The sequence below is a fragment of the Haliotis rubra genome, unplaced genomic scaffold, assembly GCF_003918875.1.
Source record: "Haliotis rubra isolate DU_JTF1 unplaced genomic scaffold, ASM391887v1 Scf187, whole genome shotgun sequence".
NCBI classification, from domain to species: Eukaryota; Metazoa; Mollusca; class Gastropoda; order Lepetellida; family Haliotidae; genus Haliotis; species Haliotis rubra.
Genome location: NW_025765858.1, coordinates 1,114,151 through 1,140,861, shown reverse-complemented (window position 1 = coordinate 1,140,861; position 26,711 = coordinate 1,114,151). Strand labels below are relative to the sequence as shown.

Below are 26,711 nucleotides of genomic sequence, written 5' to 3'. Positions count from 1 at the left end.
TTGGTATCGAACGAGAATTTGTCATGACATCTTCGCGTTCAATACAAAACATCCAAATGCACTAGTATGACGTTCTGTATATTTATCCTTCAGGTGTGTCAACGGTGTACATCCGTTCTGGAGAAACAGCAGCTCTGGCTTGGAATTTACATGGGTCTGGAATGAAAGAGTTTTGGGTCAGAAACGACTTTTGGCACAGCACAATCTTTCACATTACCAAGTACAAGAAAGTGAACATTCCCAGTAGGACTCTGAGATCAAGAATAGTATTCACCGGACACATAACATCGTCAGGAACTGGTCTGTTCAGGTTCATGATCAATGACGCTGACGACCATGACTTTGGCCAGTACAGCTGCTACAAGGGTTCACCACAACGTCCGGGAGCGAAGGTCCCCAACTGTGGGCAAAACCTGGTTGTGATACGTAAGTCGTTCATTAACTGATACTATTGTCAGGATGTTAGTCTCTTGACTCACCGTTCTTAATACATTAGAATATCAATGTTCGAGTTCATGTTTCCAGAAAATTACCATGTTTAAGTGATCTCGTTGATTATCCCTACACAGGTGATTCACTCTCCATATGTCAATGTGTTTGAAACAGGTGTTCAAGAACCCTACATTGACAGCCCGGGAAAGGCAACAGTCGGTGATTCTGTAAACATGACATGCCACTCTTTTCTGAAAAGCTACCCCAACTGGAACCTGACCATGTCCTTCATCTGGAGTAGGAACGGAACGAGAGTGGAGCACGGCGGCAAGCATAAACTGGAGTCTGTTAGCAGGAGCTGGACAGACGGGCAATTCATGACGATCACTCTGACCATCAGTGGCGTGACAAAGAAGGACAGAGGAGAAAGATATACTTGTCAGACAGTAGTTGGGGAGAATCTTCTCACAGATCAGAGTATAGACAATGTCCTTGGTGTATCGTGTAAGTAGTCCTTGCATATCTCACGCATGCATAATCGCATTATGTCCTTTACTAATATCATTCCAACTTAAATTTATAAAATGTGATTTAGTAGCACAACTTCAGTATAAAGTATTTTCGGTTCTACAAAGACAGGGCGGTGTGAGGGCCTGCCATTTAAAGCAGGTCGCTGCGCCTCATACTCATCACAGAAAACGTTTGTCTTGTTTTCTGAGCTCAACATTCATTTTTGACTGTGATTGTTGGTTTACCATCACCAAATCCATGATGTTCAAATGTGGTATACAATTTGTCTCAGTCACTCAGCTCATTGCTTCTGTTGTTAAGTCTCATTTTGGGGATACGCATTTATTGTTGCTTTCATTCCACATTGAACTCACGTGACGTATGAAAGAATTGCTCTTGTAATGTGGTATAAAACATATCTAACATCTGTAATCATTGTTCTTGTTGATACAAATCTTTTTAAGGGAACATTTACTGTTTTACAGATATACCTGAAACTCACAGTAATAACACGGAAGCAAAAGTGGCAGACAATGTGTTGTTTTCCATGAAGACATCCGTACACCAGACAAAGATCTACGTGATCGGTCCAACTGATAGACTTGTGTTCGAGATGGACTCCTATGAAATCTACATACGGGAAGCCTTCTGGACCAGGATCAAGATTATGAAGGTCATCACTTCATGGGCTACAGTTGCTGTACAGTTCCAACTCTCTGACATCACATCATCTGATGCTGGGAGGTACTACTGTAGCTTGGAGCCTCGTGGACAGACAGGCTGTTCCTGGGATCACTTCCTGGTCGTTTCCAGTAGGTTAAACTGCCTTTGTGTTTTGAACTAAAGGAAACTCGTATCTTTCTTAAATTAGTTGTACTAACTTACTAGAACAGCCTTACGCTTGATACATTGTGATTTATTTCAAAATTTGATAAGCATACTCATTGATGTTTACTTTGTAAACAATGAATTCTGTGTTTATTCAACAGCCCGTTCACAACCTGATAATGTTCGTGACTAGGATTAATCATTTTCTCCTTTTCTAAGATAAATTGATAAAAGTGTTATATATGATATAATGTATTCGTATTTTAGATGCTGCTGTCACCGTACCAGCTTCACAGTCTGTCAGAACATCCACTACAGGTAAGGTATATGAGTCATATCATTTAATCCGTGAACATGTTGTCTTAATGGTTGTAGGAAACCTCAGATCAAATACTGAGATTAGTTGCTCGATGTCCGCGTGAGCTACACGTGAGCTGTGACTGCACCAGCTTCACAATCTGAAGAAAGCTCTACTAAAGGTAAAGGATAATGCTTTGCAGGAACTTGAATTTTGCACGAAGAAAAAGGTCTCTTTAACCCAAAAATGTTATGCAAATTCTCTTTCATCTGGTAAAAGTTGAACACAGAAAAAGAATCAGAGGTGACAGGAGGAAATTACAGAACTACCGTGTTCAATTCCAGTTGCATAATTTCTATAAATAGATATCGATGACGCAGAAAAGAGCAAAAATGTGAAAAAATTCTCAAAGAAAGACATATGTTTCGCATTACCGGTGAGCGGTGACATATTTTTTGCATGTAATATTTAAAACACAGCTTTTTGAACTTAACGTAGAAGCCGGCAATGAATTAGTCTTAAAATTGCACTTTGTGTGACACAATTAAACCTTGTACTATCAGAGAACTTAATGTACAATATTATCGATAACACAATTTTCATGTGGATAATCACTATTTCCGATGTGAATTATTTTAGCTAGCCTCATTGCCTATATTTACACTCAATGTGCATGTTAACACCGGGTATTTGACGTCCACTTCGAATGTGAGAGATGATCTGTACTAATTCATCATCTGGTATGTGTATGTTTCCATATAATCGGTAACTAAATAGCGATCGCTTATCAATATATATCAAAGACATAACTTTGAGGAAAAATGACAAAAATATCTGAAATATACAATTTATCTCACATATATGAGTTGTGACATCTTCTTGCATGGATTATTAACAAAACAGCGTTTTGAACTTCATTTAGACGCAGCCAACTCCTTAAAGTGCATATTGTGTAAGAAACTTAAAACTTGTACTGTCACTGAAATTAATGAACAATATTATCGATAACACAGTTTTCATATCGAAAATCATTCATAATGTTTCCTATCAACGATATTTCCGATTATCGATTATCTTAACCAGCCCCACTGCCTATATTTGCACTCAATGTACATGTTAACACAGGATATATGACGTTCACTTCGACTGTGAGAGATGATCTGACAACTGTGGAGCCCACCACAGTCAAGGCCTCCTCTGTACCAGCTGATGATGATGCTAATACAACATCTGGTATGTGTATGTTTCCATATAAACACTTGCTCACAAATGATGCTTTCCTTTCATTCGAATACATAGTCTTAGTCTTGATCTAAGAATAGCTCAGTAAAACCTCTCTTCCAGGAGGGACGGAGACACTTTCTATGGTCAGCATTGGGCTTTCTGCAGCAACAACGTTGGTGATGACCGTGATAGGAGTGTCACTCTGCCACAGAAGGATCAAGCGACGGAAAGGTTAGAGTCAGATAATGTTGAAATACTGTTGAAGAGATACATTCAATGGTGTGTCAGGGAGGAATGAATCGAATCTCAGATTATTGACTATTACATAGGTGTTTGTACATGTATATGTTGTCTAGTGTCTAGGTACGGATGTTGGTTTTTGTGGTGCATTTACACCGTGGCGGCTTGTATTTACCAGAATGTTACGACGCGTCAGCTGAAGAATCCGTGCTTATTGGTATCGTGTAATATGTGTTGTTCTGCAATATCAAAGATACCTCCTGATTACCAAAGCATTCTCACATTTCATTAAATATCGTCTCAAATCTCTGTGCCAAATATATTACCATCAATCTAATTTTCATCTTTGTGTTTTAGATGTATTCGAGCTAAGTTCACAACATCATTTAAAATCTTAATAAATGTCACCTTTTAGTTTCTGGACTTATTTGCAAAACTGAATTAAGAATGCTTATTCTTTAAACAGACCTTATTTGGATCATGTAGCTTTCGTATTCAACATGGAGATGCACTTGCTTCCGAACAGACATTTTAATCAACAAGAAAATCAATGTCTCCGTTTCAGGGTCAAGGAAACAAAGGTAAGCATTATGTTATCATTTACATATTGAGCTTAAAGTTGTTTTTTTGGTAAGTATATCAATGTAAACGCAATGCAGTGAAAACGATTGTTGTAGGGAGGGTGGTGGGTGTGGGTGGGGTGGGTTGGGTGTGTGTTTAACAAGGAAGTCGGCCAATTTGTTTTCATGACTAGATCACACCAGTGTGTGACTTTTATGTGACACCCCTCCCTCTCCACCACCACCAAATGTTTAACACATCATCCACGAACGTTTAAAGACAGTTTTAAAGATTTCTCTTCTTTTTCCACAGGATCCCAGTATTGTATATCCGAAGTACGACGAGAATGAAGGATACGAAATTATTAACCATATTTGAGAATCAAGTCCAGTTGGAACCACGATGATCTTCATGCGCCAGAGGAGCAGTGCATGAACTGAGACACATCTGTTCAGATATATTTGGGACACCGCCATGATTAGCTGAACTACTTCATTTGACATATAACAACGTTCACGTTTTCACTAGACCGAGGGGTTGGGCTGCCTATTGATTAAAACGTTCGCTCGTCACACGGAAGGCCTGGGTTCGATTTACCGTCCTCCGTCGTGATATTGCTTGAATATTGAAAAAAAGCTAAACTCACTTACTGGACTGACTACAAGCGTTCAATAACGTTTGGGATGGACGTTGTGAAAGAATAATACGGTAAAGGCGTCATCTCCAGCACAAACAAATGACTGTATATGATGATGTTGGACGACGCTGTGTCGCCTAGACGCGAATAGATGAGGATAAATCTGTGATGTATTTTCTCTTCGAGACATATTTGACAAACTGTAACATCTAGAACTAGAATTGGTGCATAAAAAGGGTCAACTTCTTCTAGTACAGACAGTGTGCTTATATAGTGATTAGGACTTTATTCAAGCCCCGGGTCTCCTATACACGACTTCTCCTCGTTATAACGACTGGTTGAGCGTGGGGAAAGGTCATAAGTTACAAAAAGGACGTGGTACTTCCTGCACGAAAATCTAGTCAATACAGTTCATTGCGTACACAACACTTCTTTTTCCCGTGCAACTGGATGCTAATGATAAGAATTACTTTCGAAATAATATTGAAAGAGGAAGAATAAAAGCAGGGGAACAGTTTTTGAATTTTAAATGAAAAATGTAACGATATCAAATTATTTAATATTCTCTCCTTTCCCGGGGAAGCTTATTTGTTTGTTGTTGTTTAAAGCCTCACTCACAAATGTTCCACCTATATGGCGGCGGTCTGTAACTAATCTAGTCTGGACCAGACAATCTAGTGATCGACGGCATGAGCATCGATCTATTCCCGGGAATGGGATGTTCCACTCGTCTGATGTTGTACAGTTGTTGTTGTAGTTATTGGTTTGGCAACTGTATTTTGCTGTAAATACATAAGAATGAAACTTGAAGAATGAAGGACAAAAATATGATATATATTCTGTTTTCGAAGAGCTATGAATTTTGCGCTTCCATGTTGATTTGATAAGAGATGTGTTGTTTCAAATAAATTCGGTTTAGTGCCTGTATACGTATCAACGTATCATCATCCCTCTATACTTATCATCATCATCATCATCATCATCATCATCATCATCATCATCATCATCATCATCATCATCATCATCGTCATCATCATCATCACCTTTCTTAGAAACTAGTCTAGTCGTTAAAGTGTTAGGTCGTCACGCTGAAGATCCGGGCTCGATTCCCCGCATGGGTACAATGTGTGAAGCCCATTTCTGGTTTTTCCCCGCTCTGATTCTGCTGGAATGTTGCTGAAAGCGGCTTAAACTAAACTCACACACTAAGAAACAGAAAATAGCTTACTCGTCACAGCCAGGATGACAAATATGAGGAATGGAAAAGAAACAAATGCCTGAGTGTTTTATTTAATTCATGGCCGTGAACGTCGTGTGATTTTAAAATCCGAACTGAAAGTGCCCAGATGTTTTAGCAAGGAATAAGCTACATGAAATAAATATGTTTTGTAACCCTGAAAATGTTTGAATGTTCGTATTCGCTCGCTTGTAGAAGAGGACACATTTACAGAAATATTTTAATGTCTGTTATCTGAAACCTTTGTACGGAAACAAAAACCCTGCATAAAATATTTTCATTTCCTCAAAACATGAGTTTATTTTCCAGAGAAACTGCTCAATTTATGCATTGTGAGAAATAGCAATGAATAAATCTAACAGCTAGAAACATGGACACGTGGTGGGAGTTGGGGGGTAGCCTAGTAGTTAAAGAGTTCGCTCGTCGTGCGGAGCGGACCCGAGTTCGATTGCACACATGCATGGGTGCAATGTGTGAAGCTCATTTCTGGTGTCCCCCACAGCGATAATGCTTGAATATTTCTAAAAACGGCGTAAAACTAAACTCACTCACGTAGTGGGCACGTATATGGAGGGTTTCACACGGACGTAAAGGACTTTGCGCCGATCACCAGTCTCGTCATCAGTTTTCCTTCCTGTATTTACATCTTAAGAATATATATTCCTGTTCATTTTCTGAAATGTGTAACACAAAACACATTTCAAATTAAGCAACTGAAGTTTACATTTCAATGGGTGAGAGCATTTATCTAATCAAATTAAGTAACCTTGACCTTGCTGAATATGACGGAGGTCGTCAGTACTGAAATAAGTTCATAAAGCACAATTATATTTTAAGAGAATAAAATTTAAGAGGATGTAGATTAATGTTGTAAATAAATTCATGAAGGAATGTAGTGCTGTTTTAAATAGTCATATTCTCGTAGTGTTAAATATTCTGTCCGATTTTTTTATGAAGTCAGTGCACCCTTGAAGACAATCCAGTGATCAACAGCATGAGCAGCGATCTACGTAATTGGGATACGGTTGACTAATGTCAACCACGTCAGCGAGCCTCACCACCCGATCCTGTTAGTCGCCTCTTACGACAAGCATTGGTTACTGAAGATCAATTCTAACCCGGATCTTCACCAGTTTTATTTTCACTGATACCAGAGACTACAGGGAACTGTCCGATAGCTTACAGTATTTATCCTTTAAGATATGACGACAGACAGCTACGCCATATACTGTCTTTATATTTGGTTTCATCGCAGAAGACAGAACACACACATATATATATATATATATATTGGTTGCTTATAGTGGCTGCGTAGATCAGAGACTACAGATGGTTGTCCCAATTGCTTACAGTCTGTTGAGGTATGGCAGCTACTAATACTACGTCATATAATTTCCTCACATTGGTTTCATTTTCCTGATCATATATACAACCTATCCGTTTCTTTCTTTGTAGAGCATATGTTAGTCACCCAACGTAACCTTTAAACACGAAACGAATCGATTACACCTCTTTCCTGTTGAGTCAGACTCTGGCAAATCAAACTATAAATATAGTATCTCGCAATAAGTACTTTCCATGGCCCTATGTCATAAGTGTTCTGTGTGATGTGAGTACGGTTGAAAGAAAGGTGATTTCAGTGAGAATTATAGCGTTAATTAAAACACAAGAATATAGCAAATGTAAGTGAATGAGTGAACCGAGAAGTTTGGAAGGGTATAGTCTCACCACACAAAGAAGTAGCCTATAGTTCTGGAAGATACTGTGTATATATATATTCTGGAGCTGGACGAGGTCATTTGTGGTTTGTTGCCTCATGGATGCATATGGATAATAAGTAGTATTATATTGTACAGCACAGAGGAAGTATTTGTTGTGCGAGGGATAATCTCCCTGTCAGTCACTGATATAACCTACCAAGAAGCACAGAAGTGTGTGTGTGTGTGTGTGTGTGTGTGATGTAGCCAAGACAATGGAAGTCAGGATGAGGTCAGTTGAACCGAGGTCATGTTTTAGCATGTCTTTGTACTTCATTAGCAGTGTCAGTGGTATGTAAACAACTTTCACAAATGTCTATTCAACATAAGTTCTCACTAAAAATGTCATATAAATGCACTACTCATCTTATGGCTTTAATTGTTCATTTCAATTGATTATAGATTGCTATTCCAGTCAAAATATTCCAGTACCAATGAACAGGTGTCATTGTAGTGTCCCACATGCATTTATCACTGAAGTACTTGTGGCCTTTCAGCTAACGTAACTTTCGGGGACAATACTACACTGTCCTGGTATCTACCGAAACCAACAAACAAGGAGTTCACAGTGTGGAACACACGCTCAGGGAAACCCATACTCACTGTAGCCAACTACAATAATGTCACTGACATGAGCCTAGAATCCAGAATCACATTTACAGGGAGCATATCACCTTCGGAAACAGGATTATTTAGATTTGTCATCAGTGATGTCAAGTTCCACGACGAAGGCCAGTATGAGTGTTATGTTGGCCCGCCAGATAACAGAGGGTTTACAATTGATAATTGTGGACAGACACTTTTCGTGATGGGTATGTGTTACTCAAATGATATTGACTTCTCTCTCACCATATGCACATTTCCTGCTAAGTATAGGAAGCACATACATATATGTAATACTATTTTACGAATGAATGTATATGTCAGTAAATGAGAAGTCGTTTCATGTTCCATCATTTTTATATTCATTTAAAAGGACATCTGTGATGCACATATAATATATTCTGTATTTATCCTTCAGCTGCATCAACTGTGTACATCCGGTTTGGAGAAACAGCAACTCTGGCTTGGAATTTGCATGGGTCTGGAATGAAAGAGTTTTGGGTCAGAAACGACTTTTGGCACAGCACAATCTTTCACATTACCAAGTACAAGAAAGTGAACATTCCCAGTAGGACTCTGAGATCAAGAATAGTATTCACCGGACACATAACATCGTCAGGAACTGGTCTGTTCAGGTTCATGATCAATGACGCTGACGACCATGACTTTGGTCAGTACAGCTGCTACAAGGGTTCACCACAACGTCCGGGAGCAAAGGTCCCCAACTGTGGGCAAAACCTGGTTGTGATACGTAAGTGGTTCCTGAACTGACACTATTGTCAGCATGTTAGTCTCTTGACTCAATGTTAATAAATGCGTTTTGTTCATGTTCCCAGAAAAGTATCATATTTATGTGATGTCGTTGCTTATCCCGTTCGCAGCTTATATGATTGAGAACTCACTCACTTTACATATGTTAATGCGTTTGCAACAGGCGTTCAAGAACCCTACATTGAGAGCCCGAGAAAGGCAACAGTCGGTGATTCTGTAAACCTGACATGCCACTCCTTTTTGAAAAGCTTCCCCAACTGGAACCTGACCTTGTCCTTCATCTGGAGTAGGAACGGAACGAGAGTGGAGCACGGCGGCAAGCATAAACTGGTGTCTGTTAGCAGGAGCTGGACAGGTGGGCGATACATGACGATCACTCTGACCATCAGTGGCGTGACAAAGAAGGACAGAGGAGAGAGATATACTTGTCAGACAGTAGTTGGGGAGAATCTTCTCACAGATCAGAGTATGGAAAATATCCTTGATGTATCGTGTGAGTAGTCCTTGCATATTTTTACGCATCCATGATCGTATCATGCTCTTGACTGATATCATTCCAAATTACATTTACAAGATGTGATTTAGTAGCACAACCTCAGTATAAAGTATTATCGGTTCTACAAAGACAGGGCGGTGTGAGGGCCTGTCATTTAGAGCAGGTCGGCTTATCATAGAAAGCTTGCGTCTTGTTTTCTGAGATCAACATTCATTTTGACTGTGATTGTTGGTTTACCATCACCAAATCCATGATTTTCAAATGTGGTATACAATTTGTCTCAGTCACTCAGCTCATTGCTTCTGTTGTTTACTCTTATTTTTGGATACACATTTATTGTTGCTTTTATTCCACATGGAACTCACGTGACGTATGAAAGAATTGCTCTTGTAATGTGGTATAAAACATATCTCAACAGCTGTAATCATTGCTGTTGTTGATACAAATTCCTTTAAGGGAACATTTACTGTGTTACAGATATACCTCACCCTCACAGTAAAAACACGGAAGTAGAAGTGGGTGACAATGTGTTGTTTTCCATGAAGACATTCGTACACCAGACAAAGATCTACGTGATCAGTCCCACTGATAGACTTGTGTTCGAGATGGACTCCTATGAAATCTACATACGGGAAGCCTTCTGGACCAGGATCAAGGTTATGAAGGTCATCACTTCATTGGCTACAGCCTCTGTACAGTTCCAACTCTCTGACATCACATCATCTGATGCTGGGAGGTACTACTGTAGCGTGGAGCCTCGTGGACAGACAGGCTGTTCCTGGGATCACTTCCTGGTCGTTTCCAGTAGGTCAAACTGCCTTTGTGTTTTGAACTAAAGGAAACTCGTATCTTTCTAAAATCAGTTGTACTAAATTACTAGACCACCCTTACACTTGACACATTGCGATTTATTTCAAAATTTGATAAACATACTCATTGATGTTTACTTTGTAAACAGTGAATTCTGTGTTTATTCAACACATGGAAAGTACACTCTTAGATACTACCATCAATACGGACACACGTATTAACTGTACCGATAGCATCTAATGACTCGCCAGATAAGCTCTTCGCTTCGACTTCGTTTCCTATATCGACACACCACTAGGAAAAGCCTCCTCCAACGAGAAAACACTAATGCATGACACACCTGAATCAATGACTGCTTGCGTACTGAGCCTACCAGTTTCGACAATTTGGATGGTGAAACAGAAGGTTGTACGACATTCACTCTCTCACGACAGAATCGTGCAATGTGACCTCGTATACAACACTGGTAACACTTTCTCTCATCATGCGTACCTCTCCTGGAACTCGCTGCACCACGTGACCAGTGGGCTTTGACATAACACTAGAATGTGTACCCACCTGACCAGAGGCTAGGCGTAATTTAGTACGACACTCTTTCTCCTTATGACCAAGTTTTTTGCAACACGAACACTTAATACGCAAAACTGCAGAATTATCAGAATCTTGCAGGCGAGGAGTCATGTCTACGAGACTTTCAAATTTGGGCAGTTTTGCTTGCTGACAAACAATGACCTGTAAATGATCCTTAACAGATTTGGAATACAGACCATCATAGAATCGCTGAGAACATAGTTCTTCCTTATCTGATTTAGCAAATGAAGGATAAGCCTCGTCTACTTTTAAAGACAAACGATGCGCAAATTCATCAATGGTTTCAGAAACCTTGTTGCGATCACGTCACTAAAGTTGTCAGTTTTCTAATAAAATGCTTAGTTGATAAGGAGGAATAAAAACTTGTCAGACTTGAATTGTTTAGAATGCATCCTTTTTTCAGATCGTATGAATACACTGGTCTCAACTAGTACTGTACGTTCCACCATTGGTCAAACAAAACCTCAAACAGCGACCCCTGCATCCATAACGTCAGCAAGTACTCAGTGTACGTTACGATCGAAACACTCTCTCTTAACAAGATATTGCTGCGGGGCACCTTCATACCCCGCTGTCCCAAGTTTCACACATTAAACATGATACATCTCGACGAGATCTCAAACGGTTAAATTGATATTATTTCCCTGCATGAACTTTCCCGGTATTTGAAAATAAAATATGTAGAGTTTGGAGGTTCGAATGCTGTCAATTTTAGAGCAAATATTTAAACTATATTTGTGGAGCAAACACTTTATTATTCCTAATACAACAATCCCTTCAGATTGTACATGTACCTGTGCTTATGATACACCCGTGAAGGTCCGGGTTAGAATGAACCTTCAGTAACCCATGCATGTCGTAAGAGGCGACTAACGGGATTGGGTGGTCAGACTCGCTGGCTTGGTTGACACATGTCATCGGTTCCCAATTGCGCAGATCGATGCTAATGTTATTGATCACTGGATTGTCTGGTACAGTCTTGATTTTTTTACAGACCGCCGACATATAGCTGAGTGTGGCGTAAAACTAAACTCACTCACTCACTCACTTACTTTGTTTATGATCCAGGTGGTGGATGGTATTACTATTTGTTTCCTGTTGTAGTAGGTGTCACATCTAGTACAGTAACTGTCACCAGCACACAAACCTCAGCTGCGACAACTACCGGGGTACCGCTTTCAACAGCTACAACCGACAACACTGACCAAAGTAAAGTCATTCATTATTACAAAGTATTAAAATATTTTTTTTTTTTAAATCTTGATCCATTTCATTTCCTTTAAACAAATGTATGTGTCCTCTTAATTTCTTCATTTTTTTTTCATAAACCTATTGTAACAGTTCAAGGTCAAAGGATAAACATGATTTTCTCAATTTTTGAATTATATATTTCAGACGTTACTAAAGTCGTCCTTTACATCATCGTCGGGTGTTGTGTCTTGTTTATTGTGCTGATTGTATTCATCGTTGCAGCTATTGTGTTGATAAGGATCAAACGACAAGGTAACCTAATTTAATGTGTTCATAAAACCAGATTACTGTTTAGGTGAGTGAGTGAGTTGTGCTTTACGCCACTGTGAATCCAACGGGCATGTGTGCTGTCCTCTATACCCAGAAGCAGTCAGAACACTCATGCCTTCACTATCATCTATCAGGGTGGTTATCTCCCTTTGTCCAGGGTATGATTATTTGCTGGGGCCATTAACTGTTAGCTTCCCTTGTTAAGCGTCCACCATTGTCACCTGATCACTAGTCTTGTCACACATGTACTTATACAGGCATCTGCTTTGTAGTTTTCTTCATGTGGTGAAGGAGTAAAAATATACTCTGAATGCCGTGGCCCTCATATGACAGATGTTGACTTCAATAAATGTTCATCCTTTTCATGTATCACTTCTTATTGTCATTCAGAGACCCTTTAATATCAGCTTATAATCACTTTCATCCCTCTGACCTTGGTTTCGTTTGCAAAATAATGTCAAACATGAAACATTAAGGTCATCAGTCCTATTTTTCAGATTACTGGAACATAAGGTAAGGGTATTCTGTTTATTCACCAATCGTTCGAATCAGTCATATACTCTTACTTGTGGTCATTTTCACACGTAACAATGAAACATTCCACTGAGAACTTAAGACCTATCTTTTTGTCTGTGATCTGACAGGCTTCTGCAAACGCCTGTGAGCAAGCTAGACGGAACTCAGCACTTCACATTTAGATTATATTTACAGTCATATATGTATATGGTATACACGTAGCCTTCTCTAAGGCTTACTATATTTCACAGGTCACGAGGTTTGTACATCACACCAATGCAGAACATGCCAGAAAATATCGATAGTCAAGGCTATGCTGAAATCGACAATGCTGATTTACTTGAACGTGGCCCAGGCAACCTTGCGCAACCTATCGGTAATATCCAATCTGATGACAATATTCCACCTGGTGCAAGAATCCGGCGAGAAAGGCAACAGTTAGAACGTAGCTGTAGGAAGGTAGATGAGAATGACGAATATGAAGAGGTGAAACCACTGGAGACTATCAACAGTGAAGAACTTCCAGAATAGCAAGAAAAAAGAGCTCCAATGCAGCAACCTGACCAGGACAGTGTGGAAGACATTACGGGTGAAATGAACATAACATTTTCTGAAGCCTCCTCTCATTCAGATCCCGTGCTTTCTGTTGCTGATTGGTCGGTCCATGGAAGAGACTCTGGAAGTATGACAGCAGGGCGTATCGAAGCGCTTGCAGAGACAAGCTTCATGACTCAAGACACTGATGAACCATGGGATGCACCCCTCGGTACCGTTGATACTGAGAAGTTATCAGGTACTATAGAAATATTTCCCGAAGTCGGACGGATGACAGCAAACAATACAGGAGCACATCAGCTCTCGATGGAAGGAAGAGGGGATAATGCTGAAAGTGAAGCACGTGGTGTCACTAATATAACAACAGATAATTATGACAGTCGCACCGATCTTGTCACACGTACACAGCACCGGGTCATACAACGGATAAATAGTCCTCCAGCATCTGTTTCAAGTGCTGCATTAAACATGGAAAAGACAATTATTTTTTCTTGTACCACGCTATCTTGTGGAGAATCAAATGACGCTTGTTCTGAAATATTCAAATAAAACTTTAATATGTTCACTTGTACGATACCTTTGTTTTAACTCGAAGGAACCATGAACATATATATATTATCTTTTTTATTGTACATATTTCTGCAGTTTAGGCAACAAACATTATTAGTATTAGTGAATATATTGTCTCATACATCGAAACGCTTACTTTACACTTGTGTTGCATAGTGTGTTGTTTGTTTGTTTGTTTGTTGTTTAAGGTCGCACTCAGCAATATTTCAACCAAATGACGGCGATCTGTAAATAAACGAGCCTGGACCAGACAATCCAGTGATCAACAGCATGAGCATCGATCTACGCTTTTGGGATACGATGGATGTGTGAACAAGTCAGCGAATCTTATCATTCGATCCAGTTAGTCGTCAGTTCTCACCAGCATCATCACTGGTCTTATAGCTGGAGTATTGCCAAGTGCGGCATAAAACTAACCTCGCTCACTCACTCATGGGTCTTGAGATAAGACACAGATAGTTTAGGCCTTCGGTACCGAAATGTTTAGTCGTCAGCACTTGTCGTATATATTAGTTCCGTTCTGGGAGCTAATATTGTGGCGTACTTATAACACATTAACATGAAGAAATACGTGAGAAGGTATTTAATGTACACATGCTATTTGCATTTTATTGTACATAATTCAATTTTACTTCAATAAAAACTATGCATCATATTGTTTTTTGTTGTTGTGATTGGTGTAGTGATATGACGGCCTTCGGAGAGAACAAGAAGACGAGGAATATGTATTTAGTTAATCTATCTCCGTCTTGTCTGTTTGGTATTTTGCATATTTTTGCATATTTTCGCATCAAGTTCAACATAAATGCCATAGTTTATAGCTTTGTTCAACACCTACTACATAAACGGTATGACTATCCTGTTGGACCAGGAGAGCCTACTGAACATTTCTAGGCACTAAGTATAAGCTACGATTCATTCTGTCAAAATTGGGTACATATATGTCTTTGCCAGGACACAGATTGCAGTAGCCACATGTGACTTATATAATTACAAATGGACCTATATTTGCTGTATATGTACACATGCGTAGGGTTTAGACAAACACACACAGATAGTTTATGTGAGCCTCACCTCATATATACATTAAAGTACACGTAGAATAGGTAAAATATCACAATATAAGGACATGAAATTGAATATGTACAGAATACTTGAAAGGTAAAGCATAGGCATACAAAATTAAAACATAATGAATTTATACGATAACAAGTATACACTACTGATAGGAGTTTTAAGAATATAGGAGATTTCGACGACGCTAAAGTATACTAACAGAAAGAAGTAACAGTGCATACCATACATTTGCATTAAATAAAAATTATTTGAAAAGTTATAAAAATAAACGTAAATAAACATGTAGCAAAGCACTTTGCATGAAATTTGATGTCACGTATCGCACGTGGCACGTGCAGATTGTGCACAATGAAGTTACTCAATTTTTGCATGCTTTGTAACACCTGAAGCTCACACACCTGATATTGAAAATTGAAGAACGGTTGACTATTCTCTAAACTTTGTATTTTGTGCAAAACACGTAAATTTGCAACATTATGGCAACACGAGAGATTTGTGTCGGACCGGCCGTCCACGCGTGACGTCACGTCAGCAAGAAAACCACATGCGTCTGACCCATCTAAGAAACAATCTCAGGAACTGCCCAGGAACAATCCTGGTTTACGTCCAATCAGTTCCAGGACTGTACGGAAGCGATTGAGTGCGCACAATATCCAGCCCTGATGGCCTGCAATACGTCCAATTTTGTTTCAACGTCACCGACAGGCACGTCTTGCCTGATGCAGACAGCATCTACGGCATATGAAACAGGATTGTTATGGTGTTTTGTTCTCTGACAAGTCGAGGTTTCTTTTGGGCAGCTCAGATGGCAGGGCAAAGGTGTACAGACGGCTCATGCTGAACGGCATGCTTCGTGTCTGTTGTCAACGTTGACAGTTTGGTATCGAAAGCGTTATGGTATGGGGTGCTATCACATATCATGGTCCGACACAACTTGTCATTGTCAGTGGCAATCTGACTGCGATACAGAGATGAGATTATTGGGCATCATGTGGAGCCGTTCATTCAAGGACAGAGACGTAACTTCACGCTTCCGCAAGATAATGCCCGTCGACATGTTGTTTGTTTTATCACAGATTTCCTGAGACAACGGAACACACCTGTACTCCCCTTGCCAGCTGATTCTCCGAACCCGTTCCCTAAACATATTTGGGGTGAAAATGGAGAGACGTTTACGTCAAACCCAGAATCAGTCATTGACTTAGCTGACTTGGAACAAGCTTTGGTTCAGACACGAAACATCATTCAACAAACTTTCTTCAATTGCTTAGTGTCGTCTAAGCGTCATCGTTGTCAAACCTGCATCAACACCAATGGTGGACACACACGATGCTGAATTTGTGAAATGACTTTTGACACCATATCTCTTCAAGGGCTTGTCTTGGTGCCTAGTGTCAAATCATACAGATTTAGATCTCCTCCTGTTAACAGTTAAACATTGATTAAGGAAAACACAACAAGTAATGTTATTATCTTTTTGCATTAAAATATGGTATAACATCAAATAATGCACAGTTACTTTATTCCGCTAGTATATATTAAAACAGGTTTTGGCACATTTAACCATTAAGTGGTTATGACTTAAAATAGCTGTGAACTTCATGCTCTCTATCTCAAATGGACCTATCTCAGCTGTATATGTATGATATCCTAGTGGCTCCGGGCGGTGGAGTAGCCTAGTGGTTAAAGCGTTCGCTCTTCACGCCGATGACACGGGTTCCATTCCCCACATGGGTAAAATGTGTGAAGCCCATTTCTGGTGTACCCCGCGATGATATTGTTGGAATATTGCTAAAGGAGGCGTAAACCTCACTCACTCACTCACTCACTCACTAGTGCATCCAGGAGAGCCTACTGAACATTTCTAGGCACAATGTATAAGCTTCGATTCATTCTGTCAACATTTTGCACAATTATGTCTTTTCCAGAACACGGATTACTGTATACACATGTTTAATATGACATACATAATTACAAATGGACCTATCTCTGCTGTATATGCACACATGCGTCGGATTTATGATCATGTTTTCAAACTGTGTTTTCAGTCCACTCCCAAGACGTTTGGCTTCGAACACAATCAACTGGGCCAGTGAGCTTCACCAGGATCACCAATCGTGCCGCTTCTTACAAAAATCATTTTGGTGTTTGTGCTTTATTCTTAAAGACCGCTACGCATTCGTTAGAACCGTTCAAATGTAACATAGGACTTATTAGTACGTGACGGCTAAAACTGACCAAAACGACAGATTCTGCAAATCGTTGGGTTGTTTAAATAAAACAAATGCGGCTAAAGTAGAGTGTAAAAGTGAACACGTCACACTTATGTATGGTATGAAGGACGCGTTCTGTTATTCCGGAGGGGTGTGTGTGTGTGTGTGTGTGTGTGTGTGTGTGTGTGTGTGTGTGTGTGTCTGTCAGTCTGTCTGTCTATACGTCTGTCTGTCTGTCTATACGTGTGTGTAAATGTATTAAACCTGAAGAATAGGTATTTATATGTAATATTATCTTGAGTAAAATGTACTTTCCACAAATACACGAAGTATAAACATTATGCTAGTATGATGAATAATAATGATCATGGTTCCTAAATATCTTAAAAAGGTGACAGCATGATTAACCTTAACAATGAACAAACTTTAAAACTTTCTTCGTAGACCTCGATATAAGTTGCCATGAGGACATGATTCCATCTCCAAACGCCGATGTGTCCATTTCTTGAGATTTACCCAGATACAACGCCCTTGCCCTTTGTGTAAAAAGGCGAGACACTGGCGACCATCGAGAACTAGCTTAGTTGTCTTAATATGGACGATCAATGCTACTGTTATCATTAGACTATGTATTAACATATACACAGCTCGTGAGTCCTGTGTTGTCAGAAGGATCAGTTGGGTAGCCTGGTGGTTAAAGCGTTCGCTCGACACGCTGAAGAGAGGGGTTCGATTCCACACATGGGTACAATGTCTGAAACCCATTGCTTGTGACCCCGCTGTGATATTGCTTAAATACTAGTATTCCTCAAAGCGCTGTTAAACTCATTCTTTTACTTTTGTCTGAAACTGACCACCATTACACAGAGCCCGTAGTGTCAGAGAATGTTTTATAAATATTCCCTGTTTGTCGTTGAATGGATCAACTTGCGGATGTTGCGTTCTGATAAGGAAGTTTGTCCTGATTTATCAAAATACATGCTTCAGTAGTACATGAGCTGCCATGGACCTGGTAAGTCCACTCCACTCATACTTTCCGTGACCATCATAGTATAGTTGGGTGGTGGGGTAGCCAAAATGGGTAAAGCGTTCGCATGTCACGCCGAAGACCCGGTTCGATTTCCCACATGGACAGTGAGTCAAGCCTCTTACTGGTGTCCCCCGCCGTGATATTACTGGAATATTGCTACAAGCGGCGCAAAACTAAACTCACTCATAGTATAGTTCCACAGAGATCGCTATACAGATCAATACATGAACTACTAATGCTTAGTCACTATAATCAGGTGCTCCTCTCAATCAGGTGCTCCTCTCTATTAATACATTTTATGACGGCAATGGCGCGGTCCAATGTGGAGCTGAGGTACAAAATATTTCTGTAGCTGGACGTGGACCCGACGCTCAAAGTAAGTCGATTTGATTGTTGTAGATTAACTTGCACATCAGTGCATTATTGCTACACTTGCTAGTTACAGCTTATTACGTTATATTGGTAGTGCTGTGTTATATCATTTTTATACAGCCTACTTACAAATATAACAAATCCAATATGTTTTATTCGTATGCATAATTTCAATGTAAATAAAGTATCACACATGTAACAAGTAAACAGTTGTATTAAATGCGATATGTTACATTGACACTTTGAAGCTGCCACGATCAGTATTAGCCAAGTCGGTGATGTCTGTGTTTACAGATTACACGCAGGATCCTTACATTGTGTCTCCTGAAAGAGTCCAGTATGGCAGTGATGTCAACCTGACATGTTATGTTTTAAGTGAAGTAAAGTTCTTCACGTCCATCTCCTTCACGTGGAAGAAAAACGATGAAAGATTAATCCATGGAGGGAATTATGAGATGAGCTCAGGGTCCGGGTCATTTGTAAACAGCATACACAAATACTACACCAATACACGAGGATGACTGATGAAGGAAAGAGATACATGTGTCAGGTTGAAGTGGCAGTTTGAACATGGTCATCTTCCTTAAACACTGACGAGTACATATTTGGACAAGAAGGTGAGACCGATGTAAGGTATCATCGTTATTGAACAAACAATCAAGAACCATAGTACGGACAATTCCCGTAAAAACGTCCCGTATAAACATTACATGCGATGACATCATAATGGAAGAATATTCATCGTTATTCACAATAAATACTGACATTAAAACATACATACCCTGACATACATTTATGCAAACCATGGCCATATTTTGTTTTCTGTCAATTGCTAAAAGGACACTTTCTCAATGTTTCAGTCTCATCTAATACCACCACAACTGCAAGTGAAGGCAATGATGTCACCATATTCCCGACATAGAGGGTGACGGATGATGCGATGTGGTTTTGGTCTCCTAGTGGTGGACCCATTGCCACCATACAATCTTTCTCTGTCTATATCTGGCAAAACAGTCGATCAAAAGTGAAGGTCGTCAGACTGCTCACTTCACCCTACCGGAAAACAGTTAAGTTGCTGATCTGTAATGTTACAAAGGGGGACGCTGGTCGATATGACTTGAGTGATTACAAGCGAAGATCATTTTATGGTGGCCACAACCTTGTGATTGCAGTCTCGAGTATATATTTGAATATTTAAAGCATTATCAATAAGAGTACCTTTCTGTGTCCTACGGCATCTCACCTGGATGTCCTGCGATAACAAATTCTGGGTAATGTTACACATGTGCAATAGAAAATCGCTTTGAAGCAAACCAGTTTGGGCTCAAGATATGTTCAGCGGTACTACAGGAAAAACTGTATTGGATACAGTTGATCAGTTTTATCTGGACGTGACACTCTCCTTGGCAGGGTAGCTTATAGATCATTAGTGTTAATAGTGGCTTCCATCCTTCAAAACAAGTTGAAGTAAAATGTTTTGGAATGTATCCTTTTTCAGATCGTAAGATTACACAGGTCTCAACTAGTATTGTACCTTCCACCATCGGTCAAACAAAACCTCAAACGGCGGCTCCAGCCTCCATGACGTCAGCAAATACTCAGGGTACGTTACGATCGAAACGCTCTCTCTTAACAAGATATTGCTGCGGGGCACCTTCATATCCCACTGTCCCAAGTCCCTGCATGAAATTTCCCGGTATTTGAAAATACAATGTGTAGAGTTTGGAGGTTCGAATGCTGTCAATTTTAGAGCAAATATTTAAACTATATGTCTGGAGCAAACTTTATAATTCCTAAGATAACAATCCCTTCAGATTTTCCATTTTACCTGTGCTTATGATACACCCGGGAAGGTCCAGGTTAGAATGGAATCTTCAGTAACCCATACTTGTCGAAAGAGGCGACTAACGCGATCGGGTGGTCAGGCTCACTGGCTTGGTTGACACATGTCTTCGGTTCGCAATTGCGCAGATCTATGCTAATGTTGTTGATCACTGGATTATTTACAGACCGCCGACATATAGCTGAGTGCGACGTGAAACTAAACTCACTCACTCACTCACTTTGATTACGATCCAGATGGTGGATGGTATTACTATTTGTTTCCTGTTGTTGTAGATGTCACATCTAACACAGTGACTGTCACCAGCACACAAACCTCAGCTGCGACAACTACCGGGATACTTCTTTCTACAGCTACAACCGCCAACACTGACCAAAGTAATGCCATTCATTATTATTAAAAACGGGATCATACAGATCCCTCTAATTATAGACCAATATCACTCACTAGCTGCGTTTGCAAAACCATGGAACGCATGATCAACAATCGACTTGTTTGGTACTTGGAAACCAATAACCTTATAACTAATATACAATGTGGTTTCCGTAAAAACCGTAGTACCATCGATCATTTAGTGCGTTTAGAATCTTTTGTAAAAAATGCCATAATTAATAAACAACATGCAGTGTCAATCTTTTTTGATTTAGAAAAAGCATATGACACTACACGGAAACATGGTATTTTAAGAGATTTACACGATTTTGGATTGAGAGGCCGTTTGCCTCAATTTATATCCAAGTTTTTAGCTAATAGGCAATTTCAAGTCCGAGTGGGTTCTACCCTGTCTGACCATTATAATCAGGATCAGGGTGTCCCACAAGGCAGTATTTTGTCTGTCACACTTTTTAGCATCAAGATCAACAGTTAATCCAAGGTTTTAAATGATTCAATAGATGGATCACTTTTTGTGGATGATTTTAATATTTCTTGTCGTGATAAGAATATGCATACTATTGAACGGCAACTGCAGCTGTGTTTAAATAAAATACATAAATGGTGTCTTGAAAACGGTTTTAAATTTTCCAAGTCCAAAACTAATTGTCTACACTTTTGTAGAAAATATAAGCCGCATAAAGACCCGGAACTATCTCTAAATGGCACTCCTATCAAAGTTGTGAAGGAGGCCAAGTTCTTGGGTATTATGTTTGACTCACACTTAACGTTTCTACCACATATTAAAACACTTAAAACTAAATGCCTGAAGGCACTCGATTTGTTAAAAGTTGTTTCCAACTCAAAGTGGGAAGGGGATCAAACTACGCTCCTTCACTTATACCGAGCATTGGTACGATCTAAACTTGATTATGGTTCGATCATATATGGAGGAGCCTGCAAAAGCAACCTTAAATTACTTGATTCTGTTCACCACCAAGGTCTAAGACTTTGTCTTGGATCATTTAGAACCTCTCCAGTTGATAGTCTATATGTTGAGGCAGATGAGCCTTCGCTTTCCCAACGCCGTATTAAATTATCCTTACAATATATTACTAAACTATATTCAAACAAATCTAATCCTGCATTTAATTGTGTCTTCAATCCTCTTTATGAGGATTTGTATAACAAAAAGCCTTCTCTTGTTCCGCCTCTTGGGCACAGAATTAAACCATTCCTTTCTGCTGCTGGCATTGAGCTGGAGAATATATCTCCTTCTCGTCTTCTTTCTTCTCCTCCTTGGCAATTGGTGAGACCAGAAGTTGACTTAACATTAACCACATTTAAATCCGAAACTAATGATTTACAATATAAACAAGAATTTAGTCAATTAAGAAATAAATATAATACCTATAAATCCTTATATACAGATGGATCCAAGGTTGGTGGCGCGGTTACTTGTGCCACTGTCATTGGGTCCAAAACAATATCTTCCAGACTACCCAATGACAGTTCAATTTTCACAGCAGAAGCAAACGCCATCTTAACAGCTCTTAAATATATTAATAAACACCGTAAATATAAACAATATATCATCTTTTCTGACTCTCTATCTTGCCTTCAGGCGATTAAAAATCTATCTTGGAAACATCCACTTTTAATTGAAATAATTGAATTATATAATGATCTTGCTACTGGCCAATGCGACATCGTCTTTTGTTGGTTACCCAGCCACGTTGGCATTTCTGGGAACACGATGGCTGATATTGCTGCTAAGGCAGCCCTCAACAAATCTGTGACATCACTTCTTATCCCATACTCTGATTATAAAGCCAGCATTAGAACTTACATCCGAGATCTAATGCAGAAGAAGTGGGACACCCAAGTAGGTATTAATAAATTACATGCAATAAAACCCTATATTGGTTACACCTACTTGGGTTGTCAGTCCAGATTTGAAGAGGTCATCATACGACGATGTCGTATTGGCCACACTAGATATTCTCATGAGTACCTATTAAAAGGTGAGGATCCTCCGTTCTGTATCCCTTGTGATGAAAGAATCACAGTCAAGCATGTCTTGCTTGACTGCATTGAATATTCCATTACAAGGGATAAGTATTTTAATGTCAAAACATTGAAGGACCTTCTTAATAATGTTAGTTCTCATTTAGTTATTGCCTTTTTAAAAGAATTAGATTTGTTAAGTGATTTGTAAATAGATAAATATTTTATTATTGGTAGTTTGAATTAGTAACTGAGATTGTTAGTGGCTGTACCCTCAAAGGGGGTTGAAGTAGTGTAAAATTATTGTCCTCCTGAGAGGGTACGTAAGTCCTAAAACTTTCAAAGTTAACTTTTTGCTTACCCGATTTTTAATCGTAGTATATTTGTTCATTTAAATTTTGGCTAAACTTGTCCTACAATCGCCAGCTGCTGAAGGGATGGTGTAAATCCAACTAGGATCCATGCAGGTAGCGAAAGTAATGTAAGTCCCCATGGTTCCTAGTATGGTGATCTACCTTCAGTTGTTGGCGATCTACAGCCCATTTTTACATTGTATTGTCTTCTTTAATTGGAATATTTTAGCTTTGTTCGCTAGTTTTATATTGATATCTGTGATATTCTAGTTGTTTTACTGCCCTTCGTCGGCAGGTGTTTTATAATATACAGATATTTCATTCTAATATCGAATGTTCTCGTCACGATATGGCTGAAATATTGCCGATGTGACGTTAAATATTAACTCACTCACCATTATTATTAAAATATTTTGAGAAAAAATATCGATCAATTTTATTTTCTTTAAATAAATGTGTGTGTCCTCTTTAATATTTCGTGTGGTTTTTTTCATAAACCATTTGTAACAGTTCGATGTCGAAGGACAAACATGATTTTCTTAAACCAGTATCTTCTGCGACATTAAACTCTATTGGACAAAAGAATTCACAACACACATGGGAAACATGGTTTCAGCTAGTTACTGACAGCCAGGAAATAGATCAGTTTGGAAACTGAAGTGGAATTTTATATTTCAGGCGTTACTACGGTCGTCCTTTACATCATCGTCGGGTGTTGTGCCTTGTTTATTGTGCTGACTGTGTTCATCGTTGCAGCTATTATGCCGATAAGGATCAAACGACAAGTTAACCTAATTTAATGTGTTCATCAAATCAGATTACTGTTTAGGTGAGTGAGTGAGTTGTGCTTTACGCCACTGTGAATCAAACGGGCATGTGTGCGGTTCTCTATACCCAGAAGCAGTCAGAACACTCATGCCTTCATTATCATCTATCAGGGTGGTTATCTCCCTTTGTCCAGGGTATGATTATTTGCTGGGACCATTAACTGTTAGCTTCCCTTGTTAAGCGTCCACCATTGTCATCTGATCACTAGTCTTGTCACACATGTACTTATACAGGCATCTGCTTTGTAGTTTTCTTCATGTGGTGAAGGAGTAAAAATATACTCTGAATGTCGTGGCAGCACAGGACAGATGTTGACTTCAATAAATTTTCATCCTTTTCATGTATCACTTCCAATTGTCATTCAGAGACCCTTTAATATCAGCTTTTAATCGCTTTCATCCCTCTGACCTTGGTTTCGTTTGCAACATAATGTCAAACATGAATCATTAAGGTCATCATTCCTATTTTTCAGATTACTGGAACTTAAGGTAATGGTATTCTGTTTATTCACCAAGTGTTCGAATCAGTCATATACTCTTACTTGTGGTCATTTTCACATGTAATAAGGAAACATTCCACTGACAACTGAAGACCTATCTCTTTGTCTGTGATCGGACAGGCCTCTGTAAACGCCTGTGAGCAAGCTAGACGGAACTAGGCACTTAATGTTTAGATTATCATACAGTCATATATGTATATGGTATACACGTAGCCTTCTCTAAGGCTTACTATATTTCACAGGTCACAACGATCGTACATCACACCAATGCAGAACATGCCAGAAAATATCGATAGTCAAGGCTATGCTGAAATCGACAATGCTGATTTACTTGAACGTGGCGCAGGCAACCTTGCGCGACCTGTCGGTAAAATCCAATCTGATGACAATATTCCACCTGGTGCAAGAATCCGGCGAGAAAGGCAACAGTTAGAACGTAACTGTAGGAAGGTAGATGAGAATGACGAATATGAAGAGGTGAAACCACTGGACACTATCAACAGTGAAGAGCTTGCAGAAGAGCAAGAAAAGAGAGCTCCAATGCAGCAACCTGACCAGGACAGTGTGGAAGACATTACGGGTGAAATGAACATAACATTACCTGAAGCCTCCTCTTATTCAGACCCCCTGCTTTCTGTTGCTGATTGGTCGGTCCATGGAAGAGACTCTGGAAGTATGACAGCAGGGCGTATCGATGCGCTTGCAGAGACAAGCTTCATGACTCAAGACACTGATGAACCATGGGATGCACCCCTCGGTACCGTTGATACTGAGAAGTTATCAGGTACTATAGAAATATTTCCCGAAGTCGGACGGATGACAGCAAACAATGCAGGAGCACATCAGCTCTCGATGGAAGGAAGAGGGGATAATGCTGAAAGTGAAGCACGTGGTGTCACTAATATAACAACAGATAATTATGACAGTCTGATGCCGCACCGATCTTGTCACACGTACAGAGCGCTGGGTCATACAACGGATAAATAGTTCTCCAGCATCTGTATCAAGTGCTGCATTAAACATGGAAAAGAGAATTATGTTTTCTTGTACCACTCTATCTTGTGGAGAATTAAACGACGCTTGTTCTGAAATATTCAAATGAAACTTTAATATGTTCACTTGTAAGATACCTTTGTTTTAACTTGAAGGAACCATCTATATATATATAGATACAGATATATTATTTATTTTAATTGTACATATTTCTGCAGTTTAGGCAACAAACATTGTTAGTATTAGTGCATATATTGTGTCATACATCGAAACGCTTACTTTACACTTGTGTTACATAGTGTGTTGTTTGTTTGTTTATTGTTTAAGGTTGCCCTCAGCATTATTACAACTAAATGACGGCGATCTGTAAATAAACGAGCCTGGACCAGACAATCCAGTGATCAGCAGCATGAGCATCGATCTACGCATATGGGATACGATGACTTGTGTGAACAAGTCATCGATTCTTTCAATTCGATTCAGTTAGTCGTCAATTCTCACCGGGATCGTCACGGGTCTTATAGCTGGAGTAGTGCTGAGTGCGGCATAAAACTAAACTTGCTCACCCACTCATGGGCTGACTGACTGAGTTCAGTTTTACGCCGCTTTTAGCAATATTCCAGCAATATCACGGCGGGGGACACCAGAAATGGGCTTACACCTGTTCGTGTGGGGTCTGAAACAATGCATGTCCACAGAGAAAGCTATAGTTTCGCATCAAGTTCAACATAAATGCCATAGTGTATAGCTTTGTTCAACACTACTACATAAACGGTATGACTATCCTGTTTGACCAGGAGAGCCTACTGAACATTTCTAGGCACTAAATATAAGCTACGATTCATTCTGTCATAATTGGGTACAAATATGTCTTTGCCAGGACACAGATTGCAGTAGCTACAAGTGTATATAACTTATATAGTGAGTGAGTGAGTGAGTTTAGTTTTACGCCGCACTCAGCAATATT

The 26,711-nt window shown here is 39.5% G+C and overlaps 2 protein-coding genes across 2 annotated transcripts; both read left to right on the top strand.

The window, feature by feature from the left end:
- Positions 1–156: 156 nt before the first annotated feature.
- On the top strand, positions 157–4,156 carry LOC124274058. Its single transcript, XM_046709387.1, has 7 exons — positions 157–426; positions 607–936; positions 1,428–1,754; positions 2,038–2,088; positions 3,194–3,301; positions 3,413–3,523; positions 4,098–4,156. Exons 1-7 carry the CDS (start codon positions 162–164, stop codon positions 4,115–4,117), a joined length of 1,212 nt encoding a protein of 403 aa, XP_046565343.1. The 5' UTR covers positions 157–161; the 3' UTR covers positions 4,118–4,156.
- Positions 4,157–7,955: 3,799 nt separating this feature from the next.
- On the top strand, positions 7,956–25,738 carry LOC124274008. The gene is made up of 7 exons (XM_046709341.1): positions 7,956–8,536; positions 8,746–9,078; positions 9,262–9,591; positions 10,072–10,398; positions 20,968–21,069; positions 24,725–24,740; positions 24,994–25,738. The coding sequence occupies exons 1-7, from the start codon at positions 8,356–8,358 to the stop codon at positions 25,736–25,738; spliced, it is 2,034 nt and encodes a 677-aa protein (XP_046565297.1). The 5' UTR covers positions 7,956–8,355.
- Positions 25,739–26,711: the final 973 nt, after the last annotated feature.

Coding starts and splice junctions, on each gene's coding strand:
- LOC124274008 (XM_046709341.1), top strand. CDS start 8,356: ATGAGCCTAGAATCCAGAATCACATTTACAGGGAGCATATCACCTTCG. Junction 8,537..8,745: donor ACAGACACTTTTCGTGATGG/GTATGTGTTACT, acceptor TTTATCCTTCAG/CTGCATCAACTGTGTACATC. Junction 9,079..9,261: donor GCAAAACCTGGTTGTGATAC/GTAAGTGGTTCC, acceptor CGTTTGCAACAG/GCGTTCAAGAACCCTACATT.
- LOC124274058 (XM_046709387.1), top strand. CDS start 162: ATGAAAGAGTTTTGGGTCAGAAACGACTTTTGGCACAGCACAATCTTT. Junction 2,089..3,193: donor TGTCAGAACATCCACTACAG/GTAAGGTATATG, acceptor ATGTTAACACAG/GATATATGACGTTCACTTCG. Junction 3,524..4,097: donor AAGGATCAAGCGACGGAAAG/GTTAGAGTCAGA, acceptor TCTCCGTTTCAG/GGTCAAGGAAACAAAGGTAA.